At 36.4% G+C, this 24,743-nt stretch overlaps 1 protein-coding gene across 1 annotated transcript; it reads left to right on the forward strand.

The window, feature by feature from the left end:
• Positions 1 to 23: 23 nt before the first annotated feature.
• On the forward strand, positions 24 to 24,299 carry LOC121407051 (serine/threonine-protein kinase Nek11-like). Its single transcript, XM_041597967.1, has 15 exons — positions 24 to 127; positions 6,856 to 7,052; positions 7,962 to 8,127; positions 8,374 to 8,492; positions 9,243 to 9,434; positions 11,124 to 11,273; positions 12,085 to 12,163; positions 13,335 to 13,630; positions 13,977 to 14,082; positions 15,016 to 15,187; positions 16,456 to 16,542; positions 17,238 to 17,740; positions 18,397 to 18,463; positions 18,875 to 18,956; positions 19,440 to 24,299. The coding sequence occupies exons 2-15, from the start codon at positions 6,889 to 6,891 to the stop codon at positions 19,645 to 19,647; spliced, it is 2,391 nt and encodes a 796-aa protein (XP_041453901.1). The 5' UTR covers positions 24 to 127; positions 6,856 to 6,888; the 3' UTR covers positions 19,648 to 24,299.
• The last annotated feature ends 444 nt before the right edge of the window (positions 24,300 to 24,743 follow it).

Consider the following 24,743-nt stretch of genomic DNA (forward strand, 5'->3'; position numbering starts at 1 on the left):
CGCGACAATCAACATTGACTGAAGAATTGTTGTAGGCCTACTTGATGTTTATGCCTAGTTGCTCAGAGGATTGATTACAGAACTGAGAAGTCCTCCATCTGCAGAAACGATTTCGACATTATTCTAGGTAAAGATCTAGCTAGTTAAGCCTCAAGTTATCTTCTAATTTCTTCTTCATCCGTGTCCTGGGCGCCCTTGCTGTGTTGTTCAGCCCATTCACTCAGCAATAGATATAGGAGGCCTGTGTAATTTTTTATGCACGCAATCGAATATAATGAATACACGATTCCTTGGTAGTTAGTGCCTGTAAACGTATGGTGGTGGTCCCCAAGTCTGCGCACCTAACAATTTGAGTTTGGATTCAATTTATCATGAAGTTTTTATTTCTTTTTATGTACCATATATTTCATGATATTTTTAAAGAAATATTTAGGATTTTCTTGGTCACTTGCCATGCTTTTGCCTTGGAAAAACCTCGGACAGTCATTTTCAGATTGAAAAAACAAATCATAATGCCATGGATGGTATGGCAAGTTCCCCCAAACAAGTCTGCGCAGTCTCCCTTTGTCTGCGCACACACATATCTGCATGATTCTAGTGAAAGAAGATATGCAACAAACACAAACTTTACACATGCAATACATAGACAGATATTCATTTAAAAATCTGACACAAAATGGTGGATAAATAATAAATTTTGGGTATTCTGTGTGACGGCCTCGAAACTTAGCTTTTCTCATCAAAATCCCTGAATCGTGTGCAAAGTGAATGGGTGTGCAGACATGGGGTATAGTCACGTATTGTATTACCGGACTCTATTGTAATTTCGGACTCGCATATATTATAACTGTATTCGAAAACAATTTCGTACCGCAAGATTTCCGCAATTCATTTTCACAGATCAATACTTAGAACAAGATTGCAAAAACACAGCGAAAAATCAAACTTTTACCTTATTTATCTCGAAAATGACAGAAAATGCTTGAATATCATATAACATTTATATATATATTATTGATATATAGTATAAAAACGGAAATATGGGCCTGATTTGCCAAATTTCAATCTCGTCGGCTCCTTAGATCGAATGTTGAACTTGAGGTGAGGCGTATTGTGGGTGATCGTCGATGGCTAGTTCTCAAGGTACCGTGCGCGAGGTTAACCGTGAGTAGAGCCGTCGATCGGCAGCGCATCGCTAGAACTTGATGAGCGTCACGATACGAACGAGCACTGGAAAGTGCAATGAAACATGGAGCTAACCCCAAAAATAAAATAAATTAAGTTATCAAACACAAATTTATTACCGCCATCTACTCAGATTCGACATAAAAAAAGCAAACAAAAAGTTACAATTTCTTCATGATATGATATAAGAAGAAAAAAAATCACACAAATTTGTTCTTACATCATTATAATCAAGGATATCTTAACCCGTCCGACGCGCGTCCGGAATCATGATGTAATTTGTCGCGCACGAAAATAATTGTTATTCATGGAGGGGTATGCGGCAAGTGCGATGCAAAGAAAATGGTTGGTAAATATAAAATAATTTTATCATATTAATAATTTTCATAATATTTGGAATAGCAAGTGCTATTTTTTCTTGATTGTATTTCCTCTAGTTTTCATTTTTTATGCACTGAAATAAAGGTGTCCGACAATAGGATACACTGCCATACCATTTTTTTTCAATCTGAAAATGAGTGCCCGAGGTTTTTTCCAAGAAAATCCTATATTTCTTAAAAGTTTTTAAGGGGATATTTGGTACACATAGGCTACTCATAATGATATAAAAAAAACATTATTATCTGAAAGATTTTGTGAAATTATGTAAACATTAACCCAAATTGTTAGGTGCGCAGACTTGGGGACCACCATAATAGCCCATGTCTGCACACCCATTCACTTTGCACACAATTCATGGATTCTTCATGAGAAAGGTTGCATTTTGAAGCTGTCACATGAAATGCCCAAAATTCATTTTTTTCCAACAATTTTGAGTCAGATTTTTTAACGAATATCTGTCTGTGTCAGGGTTGGCGATTTTTTTTATTTAAAAAAAAATTTAAAAAATCTGATTTTTTTTATTTAAATCAGATTTTTTTTAATAAATAGGTTCATTATTGCGGATTGAAATAATCGTGGAGCGTTGTGGCCCAGTGGATTAGTCTTCGGACTTTGAAACAGAGGGTCGTGGGTTCGAATCCCAGCCATGGCGTAATTTCCTTCAGCAAGAAATTTATCCACATTGTGCTGCACTCGACCCAGGTGAGGTAAATGGGTACCGGCAGGAAGTAATTCCTCAAAAAGCTGTGTGCACCGAGAAGGTAGCCTAGCTTAGCCGGGTAATAATAGCAGGGCCCGCTGGGAGAACAGTTTTCGGAACTGAAGTGGCTACCCTGGGTAAATATACCTTTATTATTATTATTATTATTATCGCTAGAGGGTATTCATTTGTCTCGCAATCTACTATGGTCAACAAGGAAATTCGTGATCACTCTCGCAAAAAGTGTTCACTGGCTTTCTAGGAAATTCGTGATCACTCTCGCAAAAAGTGTTCACTAGCTTACAAGTTCACGAGCTTTCGAGTGCCGCTGCAACTCTTTATCAAGTGACGAAAATTATCTGATATCGTTCTCTATTTATACTAACCTCCAAGACCGTACGCACGAACGCGAGAACAATAGGTGGGCACTGATCCGTTGTGCGATTGGTCAGGAGTTATGCAAATAAGCCGGGGGTATATGCAAATACGCCGTGGGTCGGCAATATGCAAATGAGACCAAAAAATTGGCGGGCTCACTAGTTTCCCGTGGGCGGGGGTTGACTAGCTGAGCGGTCCCTCGATCGGGGCCGGGAACGATCGGGTCGGCGTGCACTGCCAGGTAAGGGGGTATTGTGCTGTCGGATGGTTCGCATCCAGAAATTGGGGATGTCGATCCCGCTGTCTCTGTTGAAGTTGTTGGGACAAAGACGTATACTAATAGCCTCCTTAATCCTGCGTGTATACCAATGTCTTTCTTTGGCAATGCAATGTACACCCTCCCAATCTGGGTGGTGTTGCTTCTCCCAAGCATGTTCTGCCACCGCGGATGTGTCGGTTCGCTGTAACCGAACATTGCGCTTGTGTTCAGAAATGCGTTCAACTATCGGTTGGGCTGTCTCTCCGATGTAAGACCCGTCACATCCCTGGCAAGGAATGTTGTATACTACGCCATCATGTCTGTGATCAGGGATAGGGTCTTTGGGGTGTACAAGCTGTTTGTGTAAGGTGGTGTCCGAGCGGAAAACCGTTCGGATACCGTGACCTTCTAATCGGCGTTTAAGTTGTTGTGAAAGGCCATCTATGTATGGCAAGACTGTACAAGTCTTGAAAACCATCTGATCCCTTGGTGGTTGTTTTTTCTTGAAAGTGTTTTTTTTTTTTTTTTTTTTTATTTGAATCACATTTTTTTGATTTTTTTATTTTTTTAAAGTTCCTTCGAAAAAAAAGGGTAATTATCCCCCCCTTACTCTTACAATGACATCAATATTGATGTTATACATTTCACCCCTAATATTGTTCTTAACCACATATTTTGTAATTAAAATCCAGTAAAAATGGACAATTAAAAATAAATTTGAGGAATCATGTATCTGAACTTAATTCTATCATACATAGGCCTATGAAGGAATATTCCATAGGGAATTCCCAGTGAGTAGAGAAAATTCCCCTCTGGGATTTTTCATTCAAATATTAAAAAAAATCCAAGAGAAAAAATCCCTTATCAAAACTGCCAACAAACCCTTTGCAAATTACTAGTATTCATGTATATTGTAAGAAAAATAATTCAAATCAATGATTTTTTTTTCAATTAGTCACAGCTTTACAATAGTCAAGGAGAGACTACAACTGTATATGTTTAGGATCTTTTTAGTTTGATAAAAAGTTCTTCTTTTGCTACAGATATAGATGCAAAACTCTCAGTTTTGGAGAACAATATAAGAGATAGCTAATACCCTTTTCATAAACCTATCCTCCAATTAGCCGCCTAAGAGTAATGCGGATAATTCAATAAAAATTGCGTTCATAAACTCCGAAAATAAGCCGCATTATTTTTACGAGCGCCCGTCCTGAAAAAGGGGGATAATCGCCATGACAACTGGACACGCCCCCTCCGATGCGGTTGTGTTGGAAAAGGGTGACCTTGTGACCGCACCATGGCAATTATCCGCATAATTTGGAAATGCGTTCATAAACTCAAAATCTTGTCCCGATGCTGCTATTATGCGGATAATAGCAGCATCAGAGTAATGCGGATAACTCTTGTCCTCCTCCAATTTTACGACCAAATTATGCTGCTATTAGCCGCCTAATTCATTTTAATGGGGTTTATGAAAGGGGTATTAGTCAAAGGGTGACTATACTACATGTACATTATGCTACTGTGATTTTTTACATTAATCTACAATTTTTAGTCCCATATTCTCTACAAAAAAATCTGTTTGATCCATGAAGTATGAAAAAAAATCTACTTACTTTTAACTTAAAAAATAAAAACGGCAAAACTGCTTAAATTACAACATATGTATTACGAAAAGAAGTATTTTATTTTAAATGAGACACAGCTTACAACTGCCAATGATTGTAACTGAAGTACCTGCATCTTAACATTTAAATGCAGTGTTAAATGTTTATTCTGAGTTTTGCAAATTGTTGTTATAGAGCTCTTTCCATTATTACATGCAGATACAAAACTTCCATTATTTGTAGCACTGAACATAAAATGGGCTGCAGTGACTTAAAAGGTTTATAAGAGAAAGCTTTTCTCAACAGTCAAATTATGACTGTACTACATTATGTTAATGTGATTTTTATAATTATGTTATTTAAAACATCAAATGTATGATAAATGTAACAATACGAAATAAGAGGCATGTTAAATATGTTGATTACATGCAGGTATCATTTTTTTATTTTACATGACAGAAGTAGTTATGTGTAGGCGATGGATCAAAACTGGAAAACTGCCAACAAACCTTTTCTCATTGACTTTTATATAATATTATATTTTTTTACAAACTGCTCTCTGAAAAGTCTTTGGATTATGTGAAAACTTTATGTTAAGAAAGAAATTGACTAATAATAACTGACAAAGAATGTAAAATTTCAGAAGAAAAACTCGACATAATTTACAAAAAATGAGTACCTATTGACAACATACATCTGTAGTTTTTAAGGAATTACCTGATTTTATTAATTTGATTTTAATTTGTTTTAAGTAGATATGAAGACTTTGTTGATATAAAGTTAATTCAAAGTTTTTCAGTTGACTTGAAGAATTAAAACTGCATTGAACAAATACTTTGTCCATGATTTGTACATTTTTCAATGGAAGTGATTTAAATCAATGATTAAAAAAAAATCATGGTGATTTAAATCCGCCAACCCTGGTCTGTGTATTGCATGTGTGAAAGTATGCATGTGGTGGTGGCGATAATCAGGTATTACTGAAAATCCTGCCCGAGTGTCAGGTCACATGAACAAGGTCAAAAGTCAAGTAGGGTCAATGAACTTTGGCCACGATGGGTATATTTGTTGATTTCCATCATAACTTTGACAGTTTAATGATCTGGTTCATGAGACTTGGACATGATAGTAATCAAGTATCACTGAACATCCTTTGTGAATTTCAGGTCACATGATCAAGGACATTTAGGGTCAATGAACTTAGATTATAATAAGGAATCAAAATGAAATCTTAGCCAAGGTTAAGTTTTTTAAATGTCATAACTGTGAAAGTATATGGATCTAGTTCATGAAACTTGAACATAAGAGTAACCAAACATCAGTGAACATCCTGCATGAGTTTCAGGCACATGACCAAAGTCAATGAACTTTGGCAGTGTTGGGGATATTTTTTGAATTGCCATCATAACTTTAAAAGTTTATGGATTTAGTTTATGAAAATGTGGGCTCAAGGGTAATCAAGTACCACTGATCGTCTTGCACAAGTCTTCGGTCTAAGATCTAGGGAAAATGACATTTAAGGTCAATGAACATATTGCATTATCATAAAATGAATGGTGTTTTTTTTGCAAATGATTGTTCTACAGTATATTTGTTTTCAGAGTCAACACTGCTGCTATTTTGAATTGTGTAATGCAGGCAAGACTGCCAGAGGCCCTCCACTTGTTGACATAAAATGGCAGTAAATTATGAGAAGTAAACAGTTTGTATTCAGTAATTTTTGTGTCAGTGCCATTTTAAATTTGTGGTCATTGAGAGTGTCTCCTTTGAATCGCGCAGCGCGTATGTGCAGGCCATCGGCACAGTAGGCTTGACTTAGTGCACCACGCCATACATGTATTCCAAAAGCACGTCGAAGAAATCCCCTAGTGTATTCTTCCAGCATATCCACTCTGCGCAACTTACCTTGCAATGTAAATGTGACAAATGTTCTGATATTCTGTGATAGACCCCAAGAAAATTTCAATTCATTTATTTCCATATTCAAATTGAGCAAATAATACAAACAAGAGTTGGTTAAAAATGACAAAAATACAAAAGTTAACATTTTCAAAGACCACAAAAATACAAAGAACCGCAACCAAAGAAATAAAACATGTAAACCTGAATACGGAGGAATTGTCAAAAGCCAAAGACGCTTATCAAGAGTATGTTGACTCTTGCTACTTACTTACTTGTTTAGACAAAGTTCTTGTAAGCTCTATCCTACACATCTTGTGTTTAAAACTTTGTATATGTCCAATCATATTTTATTACAATGAAATAGTAGAAAGTAGTGTACATTGGACAGGCCTAGCCTCTGTATCTGTTTCATTAAACTAATAGAAACTTTTATTGACCCATAGGTAATGGTTGACCAGCACTGACCAGCCATCATCATGCCACCGTCAAGAGGGGTTAAAAAGCCGAAGGAGGATAAGAGTGACCATCGAGTCCTTGCCAATCGCTACCGCGTAGAGAAGAAACTCGGTAGTGGGAACTTTGGGACAGCATTCCTGGTGTTTGACATGAAGGCAAATCCTGATAAAGGCGAAGAACAGTGGTAAGTGAAAATTATTTGTCAGGCATGATAAATGCCTGTACACGTGTAACATTATGGCTTGGTCTATGTGCATCTACAAAATTTATTATCCTCGTTTCCTAAAAAAAATCCCCAAACTTCTTGCTATGATATCATTAAAAATGTACAACTGTAAGCTGAATTACCATCCCTTATTCTTTGTCACTCTATTCATCACATTTCAATTGGAAGTGACTAACCGTTTCTCAGAGTGCAAACTTCGGTCGGAAAGAAGGACCATTGCAGCCAGGTTTTGCACTCTTGAAGTTGTTATGATATGTTTCAATTGCCCAAGATAGATACATGTTGTACCATGAAAACCACAACACATTCGCCATGGGAACCTTCAGAACCATCAAGAGGATGGCTCCGCCCCATCAGTCGAGTCCTTCCGGCAGAGACTGATGGTGATGCAGGCAGCCTAAAATGCCAGCCACTGTTTTTACTTGCACCTTTGATTTTATTTTGTTCAACTGCACCGTCAAGCACAAGCACCAGACACACAAATCGCCTGTATTAATCTTCAAGTATGAAGGACAAAGGTCTACCCTGAAGAAGAAGAAGGATATATTAACCAAAAAAACTGTTTCATGTCTGTTTTTTTATTCTGAATTTTTCTTGAATTGAATTTTGTATATTCATTGAAATTGCTGAAGGAATAATGAGGTTTCAATTGTAGTTGCTGTAAGGGTACAATGTAGTTAACTTAATTGTAATTCATTGTGAAATAGGGCTCTTGGCTCTTTTTCATGATTAGGCCTATATTTTTTTTTCAATGATCAGTTTTGCATGCTACAGAAATGGTGCAATCTGATTGGTTGAGAGTAACTTGTAATGGAATCTTCATAATTCATAAACTTTATCAAATCGGTGCCACTGTTGTATCTCTAGGAAAGTATTAAAAGAGATATCCTGTGGAGACTTGGCCCCTGATGAAACGGTAGATGCCATGCACGAAGCCAAACTCCTCTCGAAGCTTCAGCATCCTAACATTGTCAAATTCTACGACAGCTTCCTCGACGGAGAGTTCTTCTGTATCATCACTGAATACTGTGAGGTGAGAGTTCGGTTTGAATTCTTTGACATTGAAGTCATTAGGATTTGTCCAATTTTTTTCTAAAATCCAGCGCACAGGCAGTTAAAACAGATGTGTTCAGATAAATGATGTAAATACATGTAGCTTGTCAAAATATCTTTGACTTATATCTTAAATTGTACCCCTGTCCACTGATTTTGAAAATATCATATTTTCTAATACATTTATGAATTTTAATTGCAAAATGTTGATTTGTTTATTCTTTAGGGAGGCGACTTGGATGATAAGATCACTGCATGGAAGAAAGCTGGGAAGAAATTTGATCAGAATGTGGTTATGGACTGGTTTGTTCAGCTCTCTCTAGCAGTGCAGCACATGCATAAAAGGTAGTTCTTTGTCTGGTTTGTTTTAAGTTATGCCAACAACAGTTAGCCTCTCGTCCCTCGGATAGGACGTTAAATGGGGGCCCCGTGTAGAGGAGAGTCACCACCTTTGCACGTTAAGAACCCACTGCACTATTCGTATAAGAGTAGGGGGAAACCCCGGTGTAGTGGTCCACCTGCATTCCCCCAATCAGTTATATCGGGAGGAGAGACCTGTGGGTCATAGTGATTCAGTTCGCTTTGTGCCTCCCAGGCTCAGGTGACGCCAAACTAATAATAATAAAAAAGTTTTGAATTGTACAAACTTGATATATACCTTTGTGAATTACAAATTTGCTCCTCAGGTATTTCTCAGGTTAGGGTACAGATAAATATGACTCTAATGTCATCTTTTCAAAATATTGACAGAGAATGATATTTTCTTCCATTAAGATGTATATAAATCTGTTGTCTATATTTTTATCATTATTATTTTTACAAGTGTGAGTGCTTCGGCAAACAACGCTAATTTCTGACAATTAATGTGAATAGTTGTCCCAACCTCATTTTACACTCTACTCTACTCACCAGATTGCCAAATTTAAGATTTATATAGTCATAGTGATTTCATTTTTTAAAGCAATCATAAGGTTTCTTATTCCTTATCCAATTTCTTTCAAACTTACAAAGTTCTTTTCTCTTGTTTGAACATAAATCATTTTATTTTACCGAGGTTAGATTTCGCTTTAACAAACCTTGTCCTTCTTCCTGCAGGAGAGTGTTGCATCGTGACCTGAAGACCAGGAACATCTTTCTAAAGAAGAACATGATCAAGATTGGTGACTTTGGTATCTCCAGGGTGTTGATGGGAACGACTGACATGGCCAGCACGTTCACTGGGACACCGTATTACATGAGCCCAGAGGTTCTCAAACATGAAGGATACAACAGCAAATCAGACGTCTGGTAAGGATACATCACAGTTCCTATGGGCCAAGGAATTTCTTGAAAGTCAAGGGTACATATCATGAAAGATAAATGTTGTGATTGCGTCGTGGTCTAGTGGTTCTGACTCTTGCCTTTCAAACAGGGTCGTGAGTTCGAATCCTAACCATGGCATGTTTTCCTTCAACAAGAAATTTATCCACACTGTGCTGCACTCGACCCAGGTGAGGTGAATGGAAGGATGCACCAAGCGCCTTTCGCAGCTGGAGCTATAGCCGGGTAATATATAGTGCGCCATTGAATAGGCAACTGGATAAATAGGCGCCTCATAAATTTTGTATATTATTATCATTAGTAGTAGTATTGAAAAGTTGTTATTATCTGACAGTAAACCTAATTGTTGCTCAGTCATTAAAAGAAAAACAAGGAAATTTGTCAGATGAAAGATGATGATGTCACTCTCCGTGGAAGGAAGCAGTCAGGGAATGTGTGCATTTCACAGAGGAGATTAAATGGAGGTGGTTCTAGTGTGGCAGTCTTTTCCTCGGACAGGTATTGCCAGGTACCAGTGGTATATTGCGGATAATGCCGTTGTCATTGTCAATCAGCTACCTTGTTTTGTCGTAATCCTTTGCTCTTTTATGCACTTAAAGGACAAGTCCGACTCAACAAAAAGTTGATTTGAGTAAATAAAAATCCAGCAAGCATAACACTGAAAATTTCATCAAAATCTGATGTAAAATAAGAAAGTTATGACATTTTAAAGTTTTGCTTAATTTCACAAAACAGTTATATGCACATCCTGGCTTGTATGCAAATGAGGAGACTATGACATCATCCACTCACTATTTCTTTTGTATTTTATCATATGAAATATGAATAATTCAAATTTTCTCCTCATTGTCCAGTGATACAACAATTCATTCCTCCCTGAACATGTGGAATTAGCATTGTTTAATCCTATATGGTTCAGTCAAGTTGGTCCCCATTGTCAAATCTATAAAGAAAAATGAAATATTGTATAATTCAAACAATAAAAAACAAAAGAAATAGTGAGTGATGGACATCATCGACTGACTCACCTAGTTGTGCATATCATTGTTTTGTGAAAAATAAGCGAAACTGTAAAATGTCATAACTTTCTTATTTTACATCAGATTTTGATGAAATTTTCAGCAATATGCTAGTTTGATTTTTCTCTATTTATTCAAGTCCGCATTTTCCTGGGGTGGCCTTTTAGCATCACTGCAGGATGTTCCTGTGGACTTGGTCATCTTGTTTTGTGACAGATCTTCACGTACAATCATTCTCTCAGTGATTAATGTGATGACCAGGATTTTGACGTCACTCACGAGAGTCGCAACATGACTTGGGTGCTTCAATGCATCATAATGCACCAGGGTCCCATTTCATAAACACTTCTATAATGAATTTACCATCAACCAATCAGATAGAAGGATTTCAGTAGCTTTTAACTGTTTTTGCAAATTTGTTATTATAAAAAGTTTTATGAAATAGGCCCAGTTTATGGTCTGTGTCTGGTTTTTATGTTCAGTGTCTGGTTCTAATTTGGAAGTAGAGATTTAAGTTTTTTTTATTCTTAATTTGAATGCTACTGTAATTTACTTGATTTGTGTTTTCCTATATTTTATTTTGTAGGCAGGAGCTAACTTTTTGCATTGCATGTGATTTCTCTTTTGTATTATACAGGTCAATAGCATGTATTTTGTATGAACTGTGTGCCTTACAACATGCCTTTGAAGGACAATCTTTGATGGGTGTCATGTACAAGATTGTAGAAGGGAAAACCCCTGAAATTCCTAACCAATATGATAAGAACATCCAAGAAATACTCAATGTGTAAGTATATGAAATGATGAAAATCAATACTTTATTGTTCGAAATAGACATGAAATGAAATACTCTGAAAATTTGCTTTGCCCAATTGATCTTTGGCCTGGCAGCCACTGTGCAGCACCAGATCGACGAGGCTCTATCCTTTTAATCGTTGAATGCCAAACAGGGTAGCAGCATTTCCCATCTTTTAATGTCTTTGGTCTGACGCAGCCGGGGTTTGAACCCCAGACCTCCCGGTTTTGAGACAGACGCTCTACCAACTGAGCCAACACATAGGTGTAGAAATGATGTAGAATCAGGAGTAGAATTAAATCAGAATACTGAAAATTCATTAAACGCCAATGATATATTATGAAGTCATTGTAGTTTTTCACCAATTTTGATGAAAAAAATTGTGCATCTTGTCATCTTGAATATGTAGAAGTTTTCATACTGGTATGTGCCAACAATGAGGATTTAACAGCTCAACAGTTTTATGATGATGATGATGATGAAGAGTTCCTAGTTTCTCAGAATATTTGGTTGCATTGCCACTTTCGGTTGACTTAGATAGTGGCACCTATTTCCTAAACACACATAAAAGAGTTCTCATCCTTTTTTGGGGGTGGTGCTCATTAAAGAAATAACTCGTAAATATAAGCTGTAATTTATGGAGAACAGATTAAATTACTCTTCAAATTTTCTTGATAAAATATATTGCAGCATTTTGAAAACTACTATGGCACCTGAAATATTCCACAGAAGTTGGCCAAGCTTCATATTACTTATGATTACTAGCATGCTTCTTTATGATGTTATTTCTTTGTTGTTTTAGAATGCTTAATAGAGATCCTGCCAAAAGACCATCAGCAGCTGAAGTTACAAAAATTGCATTTGTTACACGACATATAGAGGTAGGTATTTCTTCGTTGTAATCAATTTAATATTTGATTTATAATGCAATAATATTTTTTCGTATTTGGTATCCTTTGATTCAGGAATGTAGTATCTCTTTATGGAGTAATATGAGATCTGTTGATGTAATGATAATGATGTGACTTATAAAGCACCAAATCCACTCTGTAGAGTGCTCAAGGCACATAAAGAGCTAAGAGTTAAATAAACAATTTTTGAATTTTTTGGAAAGTTTCGACAGAGGTACATTTTTTTATGTCTTCAGGAAGGCTATTCCACAAAGTGGGGCATGCAAAAGCAAATGATCTTTCCCCCAAAGTTTTTGAAAGTTTTGGAATGACAAGGAAGCCAGAGGTGGATGAGCGCAAAGATCTGCCTGGTCTGTAGTGATTGGTAAATGAAAGACTGTATTGTGGTGCTGATCCAAGAATACTATGAAAAGCAAGCAACAAAATCTTAAAGATAATCCGATTTTTGATAGGGAGCCAGTGCAGCGAATACAAGATGGGAGTGATATGAGAGCGTTTTCATGCAGTAGTTATATCATTTGTTTGTGTAGATCTTTTTATGCAGTGATACGATATCTACTGTTGAAAGTGCTGTTGAAGTATAGTGTTGTGCAAAGTAGAGGGGAATGCTCAGCCCCATGGGTAAATTTGATGTTAATTTTCTTCAGTGGAAAAAACACAACATCGTGACACTCTCTACAGGTGCATTAATGTCTGTACAATATTTTGTTTTTTTCAGACCCTCATGGCCAACAACTGAAGGGAGGGGGTTCAAAGCAATCCCCCCCCTCCTGTGAGGGGTGCTCGGGTTTGGAAGGTGCAGTGGTTTGCGGCCCTTGAATTCTGAAACCATACCCTTAAAAACTGAAGTTGCTATAAAATGACGGGCTTAATAGATAAATGGCCCTCTGCAAATGGGGTTGATTGAGAACTGGAATTTAACATGAAATGGGGTTCTTGAGAGGTAACTCCTGAAATGAGGGGCTTAGGAACTGTGGATAATAGGTTGGTCAATGAAAAAGGATGAAATACTGGCAAGGCTGAAAATATTCCCATTACCAGTATACTTGAGTCGCCCCAGTCTCCCCCCCCCTCCTGTAAAAAATTGTTCAGAAAAGCCCAGTTGACAAGACGAAAAATAATCTCTTTTCTCTTGAAACAGAAAATGAAGAACAGATTAGCAGAGTATCGTGACCAACAGGAAGAGGACGCTAAGAAACTCAGCCAGGACACACAGGAGCTAGCCCAGATGTACCGGGAGAAAACCCACTATGAGGATCTCCAGAATGAATCCATGAGGCAACGCCAACAAGAGGAGGAGGTAGCAGAGTATGGAGGGGAGACGACATACCCCAATCCGCAGCAAGGTCAGAAAGATCCTCTCCAGGGGCTGACCCCAAAGGAGAAGATGCTCCTGAGGAAACAACAGAAAGCTGATCAGGAAGCGAGAAAACTGAGGTAAGGTGGATGAGCGTCAGGGATGTAGTCAAGTCGCGACAGCCGGCTCGAGGCCACATATTGACGGCCTGGGCTCGGGTCACGTGTTCAGACTCTATGGAAGAAGAGTCTCCAGCGGCCCTGTGGCTTGGAAATATGTGAAGCGCTTTGAGTAGTCGTACATTGATACAGCACTATATAAGTACCTATTATTATTAATTCAACCTTTGTGCTCCAGGTGACAACTCTAGCTAAAACTGGGTAACAATGATATTAAATCCCGGAATAGAGTATTTCTTGAAAGATGGTGCTGTATAAATGTTTGTTATCATTATTACTACTTAATCCTTTTTCTTTCATTCTTCAGCATGCATGCAAGAAATAATTTACAGGAGAACCTGATAAGAAAGGACATACTAAGAGAAACAATGGGTACGCAAAAAAGACCAGCATGGCAAGGAGGGAGAGGAGAGGTAAGAATCTTTTTATGTAGTGAATAGACAAACAAGTAATGAAAAAACAAAGACAAAATTTTCTCAATTATTTTCACTCTTGTTATTTCATTTTATTACATTAATTGTAAAATATAAGATATTTTCATGTAAAAAAAAGAAAACGTGCAATGTTTGTCAGTCCAAATTTGATAAATGATTGCATTATGTATTATGAATTATATTTCATATTGACTTCTGATTCAAATGTCAAGGCAAATATAATAATATGAATACAGTTTTTACCTTGTCTGAATAGTACATGTAGGAGCGACGCATAGGTATGCAGTGCCGCTTTTCTGATGGTAGCGGTGTCGGCATCAATATTAAATCTTAAACAAGGTTATTAAGTTTTTGAAATGTCATAATAAGTTTGATATTATGAGGTTCTATTTCATGAAACTTGGACATAATAGTAATCAAGTGCCACTGATCATGTGTCATGAGTTTTAGGTCAAAGTTTATTTAGGGTCAGTGAACTTTGTCCATGTTGTGATATTATCATAAAGGATAATGGATGTTGCATTTTAAAGATAATTTTAAAAATACATGTCTCTATTACAAAAAACTCAAGATAATGATAATAAAATATTAGCAAACGGATGAATGTAGTTTCAGGTCAAAAACTTGCCTGAAAATTGATATATCTTTCATTATATTTCCACAAGTAAATGGTCATACCCATTCATTTCTGTGTGAAAATGTTTTCACATGAATATCAAATCAAAATTTCAATATTTTCAGGATTTCAATATCACAAAGTTTACACTCATGCTATATTAAATTGAGCTGCTATTTTCAATGATCATATTGTATGTAAACAGTTTGAATATTTCATTCATGTATATGTGAGACTGTATTTTGTGCCGTAGAAATGTAATTTTATTATTATTGTTCTTGTGTGTTCCCTTACAGCCTATGCCTCCATGGGTGCGTGATAACCCTCAGGTTTACATGGATCCAGCCTTCAGAGGTTCAATGCTTCCTCAGGCTCCCAACATCAGTGTATACTACGAGGATGGTACCCCGGCCTACACAGGGGAAGATGGTTACTGGGAAAGAGAAGACATTGGCACAGTCAAGGAAGGTAGGAAATTGACATTTGTCTTTCCATTAAAAGGGGAGCGAACTGAACAACAATGTGTTTTGTCTCTCATTGACCGTATTTTATTGATAGGTAGCATTAAAATATACCTTTCAAGATAACGATTAGTAAAACAGGATAATTTTTGCCTGTAATTTTATTCATGTAGAGAAGTTAAAATGTTTTTGCCGGGAAAGGTACCTGTTTTGCTATCTGGAAACAATTCTTGCGGTGCGAATGTGATGAGTAGTGAGTTAGCCTTTTATCATTGAAATGGGCCTATATTACAAGACTACATGTGCACTGCTCAGAAAGTTGCATCATGGGTAATAAACCTGGCCAGGTATAAGGACTTGAGATGGGGCTATTAAGGCTGATTGTGTGTGTTTCATAAAGCTGTTCGTAAGATAAGAGCGACTTTAAGGACTGGTGATCTTTTCTTTTGGTAAATGGTATACAATATGCGATGGTTTAGCGCGTAAGAAAGGTTCACCAGTCGTTCTTAAAGTCGCTCTTAACTTACGAACAACTTTATGAAATGGACCCCTTGTTTTTATGCTGTAATGTAAATGACAATTTCTGATAGGACATCACAGTGTGATCTATTAATAATTATAGCGATCCACCTATACAAGATACAAGACGGTTTATTTGGTCTCTCTAAAATTTCACAGATATTTGGTTTCCATTGACAAGTTTTATAAAACATGAAGGAGAACTTAACCCTAAATTGACTAGGCTATGTGAGATGTATTGAGGACATGAAGATGGGGGGGGGGGTGCATCATGCCCCTCCCCCCTTATGATCTTGGATGTATGCATGAAAATGAAATTAGATTTCATGTAACAAAAAGAAAAATACAAATAACAAAAGTGGGGATATGACATCATCAGGCATGTTTATGACAGCATGAATTTGAATGTTTGACTCATAAAATGCAAAGCTTTTTAAAAATTAAATGAATTTGTATGTTTCATCACATCCTATCTTTAGGGACAGCGATTTTTTACTTTCCGATTAATCAAAATGGAAATTCTGCCTTGGTTCCTTACTTATCATGTGAAAATTCATTGAATTTCCCTTTGCAAAAGCGAAATCATGTTATAGGACACAACAGAATGTTTATAGATTTTCAGAAATGGAAAAAGACCGTATTTTGAAACAGAAACATCACTGTTCCTTCATATTTTTCAACCTGGAGTATCCTTTATATAATTCATGTTCCTCATTCACTCTCAGTTCATTAGAAATTTTTCCCCCTTTTTATTAGCTCCTGCAAGAACGCCATCACCCAGATATTCATCCAGCGATGACAGGCCGATCAAACCAGCATCATCACCAAATCCATATGCAGGGGGTAAGAATCATTTTATTATTTTTAGGGGGTCTATGCAAAGATACCTTAGTGTACAAGATGCACTTCAATGTCCAGTATCCAACAGAAGTGAGTTCACTCCTCTTAAAAACATCTGCCTTTCTGGGTAGATAGATAGATAGATCTTTTAGATAGAATTTTTTAAACTCAAAGAATAGAGAATACATGACAAGAAACCTCAATAGTTGTGACTATAAAGCATTTTTTCTTGATAAGATGCAGTACACAAGCTACACGTAACAACAACCAACACATCCATGAGGGTATATACTCACTTATATTGGATAATGTACACATAGTTCATTTTGCTCATGATAGAGGTCATAAAATAAGCTCTTGTAGTTGCTGAGAAAGACACAAACAAGAAAATGCTTTTGCCCCAGATGCATGAAAAATTCTTACAAATGTTCATCATCTATTCCAGAAAGGTAGTCACTCATTCTGTGACCTTTAAAGAAATCGTAAAATAAACATCTTCCACAACTTATGGAATTGCCATTTCCTTGTTTTTTGTACTCTCGTGTTTCCTTTTTTTATGAATTTTAAGAATATGAATATGTAATATTTGATTCTGTGTAGGAATGGCAGACATTGAAAGATCTGGGAACCGTTTATAAGTTGTAGAATGAACTTACAGACTTATATGTTTTCACATCTCTTATCTATTGTTGGTGTAGCTGGCAATAGCACTTTAACACCATCTTCAGACAACCGACCAATCACCCCTATGAAGAAATCAATCAACCTAGATGACCCAGACATTGCCAACGCAACCCCACCGGGTGTCCCGCAAACCTCAAACAAGAAAGCACCTGCCAAGAAACAACCGGTCAAGAAACAGCCAGTCAGCAAGCAGAACTCCAATCCAAAGTCGTCCAAGGTCGAGACGACGCCCTCCTCAAAAGCAGCCACTAACGGAAAGCCAAAGAGTGCCAGCCCGAAGAAGGCAACCACACCCTCCTCGCCTCAGAAGAAGCCTGCTATGACGCGGTCCCCACCTCCGGCCGAGGAGGAGCGGAGGACACCCACGATTAAGAAGATGGAGAGGATGACATCGATGGATGAGATGAGGAATCAGTTGCAAATGATAGCAGCTGAGATACCTGATGATGCGGATGCAGCGGAGACGTTCTATTCTCAACACGAGGACTTTGAATCAGATTCAGGGTCAGAACCAGAGGTAGGATTGAATGTTTTTCAGTCTTGGAAAAATCCATTCAGTTAGGAAACTTGTGACTCAAAATGTCATTCAGTATATTTATGTACCACACCCAGGATATCAGCTATCCTTGGCCGTGTTGCATTTTGCCATCCATTGGTAACTTGTATGGAACCCTTGTCTTTGATTGGCTGCTGATCAGCGTAACCATGCTACTTACTATTGAATGGCAAACTTACCATAATAGTAACTTTTATGCAACAGGGTCATGGGGCTCCGGGCAGTTAGATTTGTGTGAAACACAGGTAAAAAAAATCAAGCCCAAGTCCAAAATGTGCATTTGATAGGATGAAAGTCTCATTGCATTTGATTTTTAGAGTTGGAATTTGATCACAACTATTTCTGCAATGGCCAGATCCCCTAATGTTTTGTCCATGCAGGAATAGAAGGATGAGAGAGAAGACACTGAGCAGTCCTGCTCTATGCTGCAGTCAGAGTGGCCTTTACACAGTCACTGAATATAAATGATATATGAATGTATATTTTACAACTAAATGGAATCGATTGTCTGGATTCTCTCCATTGACATGCATGTTGTTATTACAAGATACATTAGACTTTGTTTTACATAGTTCTCTGTTCACTCTTGAGTTGTTATTTTTTGTTGTTAAATTTAGGACGGTCAAGATGATTACTCGGCACTGATGGATTGTATGCAAGATGCACTAGATAAAACAACCTCAGGTAAAAAAAAAAACATATATCAGCCTCTCTTTGTCTTTGTTTCTCTCTTTGTCTCTTTTCTTTCTCTCTTTACCTTCCCTCTTTCACATTTCAGTTTTTACCAAACTTTATCAATCACCTGTATTGAACATAGTCTCATGGGCAATTTAGCAGGTGAAACCTGTTCACTATATCATAGAGCATAGCAGCACTTTAGAAATTTGTACTAACTTGGCATCACAGACTCTCAGCTAATTGAAAGTTGTAACCTTTATGAAATGGTAACCTGTTCCAAAATATCTGTCTTCTATGAAGGCATTTCTTTCATTTTAGTTGAATTGCATTCATATTTGTGTTGATGATATTGTTTTAAATAAACTGTTGTGAATTTTTGTGAATACTAAATATGTTCCCTATATTTGTTCATGGCAGATCAAAATGCAACCATCACAGATGATACCGTGGGCTTCTTCTCACCTTCTGTCAGAGCTAAGAAGATTCAGAACCTCAGAGCGTATCCTTGAAAAATGATTAGGTGTTCTATTCCCATTATTAAACTCTGGTTTACCTCCAGACAAAATAGGCATTTATATGGAATGTTATGTCCATTTCTCCTCAATTGAATGAAAAATATTACATACCACTTAATTCATTACATGTTCATTCTTTAAAATCATTTCCTTTTCAGTCCATATCCGCATAATTTTTTTTGAAAAATTAACACGGCATGGTTAAAATGATATGTACTTTGTGAATGAAGTGTGGTCTAAAGGCCACAATACAAATAGTGTAGACTCTGTTCTTCACATTCTGATCTTACTGATCATGATTGTGTACCCATCAAAAATTCTTGAATGCAGGGTAATCTGTAATCTTTATTTTCCCAATTTTTTTAAATACCTTTCGAAGTATTGTATGAATAGACAAATCTAACTTTATGGTGTAATTCATAACTCTTTTTTGTTTTTCAAAGTTTCCTTAACCCAACCTTGTACAGTGAATGTGAGAAGAAGTTTGGGAAGGAGTCTTTCAAGACTGCCTATGCCTTCTTGAAGGATGCCAGGTTTGGTGATATGAAGGACACCATGGATGACACCATGATCATGCGCAAGCTACGGGACTACGTCAAGAATGTCAGTGATTGTTTCCTCATAGATCAGCTACTGTTCTTAGAAGAGCAAGCCAAAGTTTCCTCTGCTTATTAAATAGTAGAATGGTAGATAAACCAATGAACATTTGAATGTGATCTTGCACAAGCTACGGGATCTTGTAAAGAATTCCAGTGACTGCTTCGTCATGGACCAACTTCTGTTCTTAGAGGAACAAGCCAAAGTCTTCTGTGCTTACTAACTTTTTAGACCTGATCATGCAGAAATCAGTCAATGACGTCAAGAATATCGGTGATTGTTTCCTGATAGACAACCTCTGTTCTTGGAGGGGTGTGCTAATGTTATTTTTCTGTTTTTTGTTGTGAGAGATGAGCTAGTCACTATTTTGCATGACACAATGATCATGCACAAACTATGCGGCTGTGCCCAGAAAGCTTTGGTTAATGACAAATTTCATAAAATGGTCCCAGGATAATACAAGATCAATATGTGAAGAACTTGTTGCACATCTTTAAGCTTCTTTAGTGCCATACCATTGAGCATTCGAAGTGTCTGTTCCTTTTCCTTCATAACTTTCATTCTTCTTTCATGTTAATTGGAATTTTTAGGGGGGGGTATTACTGATGTATAACTAAGAAGGAGCAAATAATCACTTGCCAGGCTTTCATTCATTAGCATTCCATATCTTTCTGCTCCAATAATAACTCAAATTATTATTTTTTATTGTTGTTTATCATATTATTTTTCCAGTGTTATATGATTTCTGATAACTACTGTATAGTGATTAATGTTGGCGCATTCCACTGTATTTCATTCCATGATCCCCCCGATCAATGCAAACCTCTTCTCTGAAATATAGCATCATAGAATAGTCCTATTGAGTGAATGATGATCTAAGAGTTGTTTATCCAAATTTTAGACATGTACATGTAGATGAAAAAGTTCAGTTTTCTGCCACCTCCTTTGATTTTAAGCTCTTTCACCCAATCCAAGATCACATAGCTTTTCAGAAAATGAATAAAGTGTGCTTCATGTGCTTTATCATTCTTTCAATTCAATGTTATGCCAAAGATTTGTAAATTGTCAGAGAAGATGATGTGAATTGCAAGCAGCATATTCTTTCATACATGTGCACTGTCATGTTTAATTTTGTTTGGTACTACCACTTTTGTGTCTTGTAGACATTCATTTTTTGGGGGTGAATTGGTCTCGTCCCACTCTCCTGCAGAGGATAAACATTATTACGATACCACAAAAGAAATAAACATGTAGTGCCTTTTCATTTGTGGCTTCACAATTAACATACATATGTTGGTCCTGAAAATCAAAACCAGAACTCAATATTTCCACGTGTTTTCTTGTCTTCAGGAGAATGAGCAAAAGATGTAGGCAGGCTATATATATACTGTGCCAAGGCACCACTTTATTTACCATGTCTTGCAGGATACATGTCTCTGATTGGCTGAAGAAGTCACATGATATCTACATATGCGGACATGAGTGACAGAGTTGCAGACGTCAGTTACGACAATACAGGGCTCGCAATACAGCTGAAAACTCTAATTACCGAATGGTAATTGGCAGCAATTGCCATTTTCAGCTGTATTGCGAGCCCCTGATGCATGTTGTCACTGACGTCCACAACTCTGCATGGAGGAACTTTGATGACCTATGTCCCAGTAGGAGCAATAAGTGTAATTCGTAACTAAGTAAGTGAGCACCACCACACTTTGTATTTACCCCAGATGATAAGTAAATCCATCAGCATTTTGTTGCTAGTTCACCTGTAGGGCCTTTAACATTGAAAAGTCATCCAGGTTCATTGTGGTATATTCATTCAGTGTAGAAAGGTTATGAGCAGATTTGTAAAGCTACGGTGTTTTTGATGACAGGCTTTGGCACTTAGATTTTGAGGTGATTGTTTAAAAATTAATTTTTTTGTTGAGTGGATGTGTCTTCTCCATCAAATATTGGATTGAATATATAAGCATCATTATTTTCATGTGCATTAATCATGCATAACATTTGGTTTATTCACCATATGCTTTTGTTTTACGGAAAGCATATACAATGTGGTTATTCGTATTATGTATTCATGCAATAATTTTCATTATTTTTTGTGGTGTTCAAAAACATTATGCAGAAATAGTCTATTTTCATAATCATAATGTGTGATGTAGATATTGCAAAAATGTTTTGCTTGCTCTACCCAAGTATGTAGTGCAGTGTTTAGGTGTGTGGGTTATATATTATCTAAATGCAATGCTTTTGAAATTACTCTGCCTTGCATTATACCACCATTCTAACACACTTTTGAATTTTTAGAAAGGGTTAGATTACTTTCTCATGTAAATCATAAAACGTAATCATTATTGCCAAAGGGGGCATTGTCTAATCAAGTGAATTTCCTGTTGATTACCTCATTTTTTTATAATCATCATTATCAAATACAAAGATAATTTTTGTATTTCAATTTGTTTATAGCTGAAGATATGTAGACAGCTCACTTTTAGAGTCTTGAAAAACTCACAAATGCCAAGGGGATAATGGTTGTAGTTAGAGCTTGTATGATTTTTTTTTACCTTTTCTCTAGTCAATGAAGATGTGGTAGGAACTATCACTCAGAAATATCTGTATAATGTTTGCGATATTAACATGTTATACAGTGCACTGTGGCAGTTTTTTTGAGGAGTTCAAAGTCATTTGCTTTGTCAAGGATCTTATTTTAGTCGTCCGGAGAACTGTTGGTATCTTGATTTGGGTATCAGCAGAATGTTTAGAAAATTTATCATACTGTCAGTATGTTTCCATGGAAATACTGATTTTGCTTGGCTGTTAAACAACAATCATATTAACTGTTTATGGTAGTATAAGTAGTACATAATTGGGAAATAATTTCCAATAGATACATTTTAAAGCACAGAAATGTAATCCAAGTGAATTTGATAAAGTCACTTTCTTTTTTAAACCCGTTACTGTGAATTCAAAACTTTCTGAATCTTGTTCAGTTAAGACACACACGTTGCCTGTTTATATCACTGCCCTTCTAAATCTTTCATAAATGGGTGTTAATAATAATCATCAAGCTAATCACTTTCCTTGACACATTTAGGCATTAATTTGAGCAAGATGGTGTTTTATTAAAGCTGTTCACAAGTTAATACCCAACTGGTTACCCTTTCCTGCTGGATGAAATATTCCCTCTTTTGTTTTCTTAACAGAATGGGGAGGTAAATTTCAGTAACATTAAATGTTAGAGTTATTCAACAACTTTATTTAGGTGTTTGTTAAGACTTGTAATGTACAAACACCAGACTTAAGTTAAATGGGAACAAAATGATTTAGAATCTTAATTGACACCAAAGAAGAGGAGTCTTTTGTTAACATTTCTGATCTGACACTTTCCTTGAATTTGATTGGCTTAGAAGTACAGTTCCTATGGTAACTGTGGAAGTGTGAATAAAATAGGACTCGTCGGCTAAAACGTCTGACAATTCCTTTCATGAAACTTTTTTTTGCACATGTCATGTGCAAAACTTAAGAACACCTTTAACTCCACCCAGGTGTTGTATTAGAGCATAGGTTGTATGTGGCACTGTATTCCAATGATGAAATAGAGGATTTATAAATGGTTTATGAATTGAGGTCGAAAATGAAGATCCTGTCTAAATATAGAACACGGACCTCAATATAGCTTAATTCATGTAAATATATAAGTGTATCTGTATGTATTCTTTTCACCTTTTGTGAATATTTGCTCACTGATTTTGTGCACATTGAGCATATTTTTTTCACCGTCCATTCATGTATATGCAACTTCATGTATTCCTTGCTATCATGTGTGAAATCGTATTCATATTCAGTACTCTAGTATGTATTGTATATTATAATATAAAAATGAGATACTATTGCACAGGAGGGATCATTGGTCTATTTGAAAAAATGTTTTTAGTATGAGTAGTAAATTTAAATGGGGGTAATTACATTACAAGGATATCTCAAAGATTGAAGTTGTGACGTATATTATTTGAAACTCATTTGAAAATATTATAGAAAACAAGACAAATAGTCATTAATTTCTTGGTACTTTATTTCCATCATGATCTAGTCTATCACATAGAAAAAGATTACCATTGAGTCAGTATATATAGCATGTAAAAATACATTCAGAAAAAACAAGATTTATGTCTGATCATGCACATGAATTGTATTTTTCTATCATATACAATAATGAAATTGGCAAACAAGAGCTTTTTCACTTGCAAGGGAGTTTATATGTACAAGTTCAAATGACACAGAAACAAATGTTATTAAAACTAGGGGGTGTGTTTGACAAAGTATGACTAAGGGTCATGCTTATGCCTATCAAACATGTAATCTGATTGGTGGATCCATGTTGGTATGCATCCTTTGTGCATGATCTGACCAATGAAGTGATGCGTTATATACCGCAGGCAACTGAACTTTATATTTGACTCCAAGTCCCACTTAAATATTTGTGAAACTCCCCCCTGGTCTATTTCATGAAATATCACTTTAAAATGACAGTCACTTATGCTGCAATCGCTGTCACACGATGAATAGATTTAAAAATTCATTTTGTAGCTGTAGAATGAAATGCTTTAAACTGTCTCGTCCTGATAAATAATTATACTGCAAATTCCTATTGTCATGCCTTGATGTTGAATCACCTTGAATTATCAAATATTTATCGAATTAATTGAAATCATGTTGTATTAAATAAAGTTTGTGAAATTACATTCATTTTTTCAGAGATCTTTTATGTTGTGTTTTGTTCATTATTGGAGTAGCACGGGTCTTAACCCCATCTAGGCTGGGGGCTTTGGAGGCCCCCCCCCTCAATGATCCGTGCAATATTTTTGCCATGCGAAATTTTTTTACTACGCCGCTTGCTGAATTTTTTTACTTTCAGTTCTTTCGCAACTTTTGAGACCAATTTTGCGTCACCCGGGTACGTGGTTCTGAAATTATGCAACATTATATAAGTGCATCTCGGACCAAAAATTGCTCAAAAACATGATTTTGTGTTGCTCAAAAACATGATTTCGTGTACGAAGTCAATGTAAATTGTGTTTTTACCCAATCATATATGTATGTTTTTTTTAGTTTTGCTGGTCTGAAATGTATTTAGACCAACTCCCAAAATACCCCGGCCTAGATAGGGTTAAGTT

Source organism: Lytechinus variegatus, chromosome 2 (assembly GCF_018143015.1).
Source record: "Lytechinus variegatus isolate NC3 chromosome 2, Lvar_3.0, whole genome shotgun sequence".
Taxonomy (NCBI): domain Eukaryota; kingdom Metazoa; phylum Echinodermata; class Echinoidea; order Temnopleuroida; family Toxopneustidae; genus Lytechinus; species Lytechinus variegatus.

Bases quoted from the DNA above. Each gene is read 5' to 3' on its own strand.
- LOC121407051 (XM_041597967.1), top strand. From the start codon at position 6,889: ATGCCACCGTCAAGAGGGGTTAAAAAGCCGAAGGAGGATAAGAGTGAC. The intron at 8,128-8,373 runs GTGAGAGTTCGG...TTTATTCTTTAG, and splicing joins TCATCACTGAATACTGTGAG to GGAGGCGACTTGGATGATAA. The intron at 18,957-19,439 runs GTATCCTTGAAA...AACCTTGTACAG, and splicing joins AAGATTCAGAACCTCAGAGC to TGAATGTGAGAAGAAGTTTG.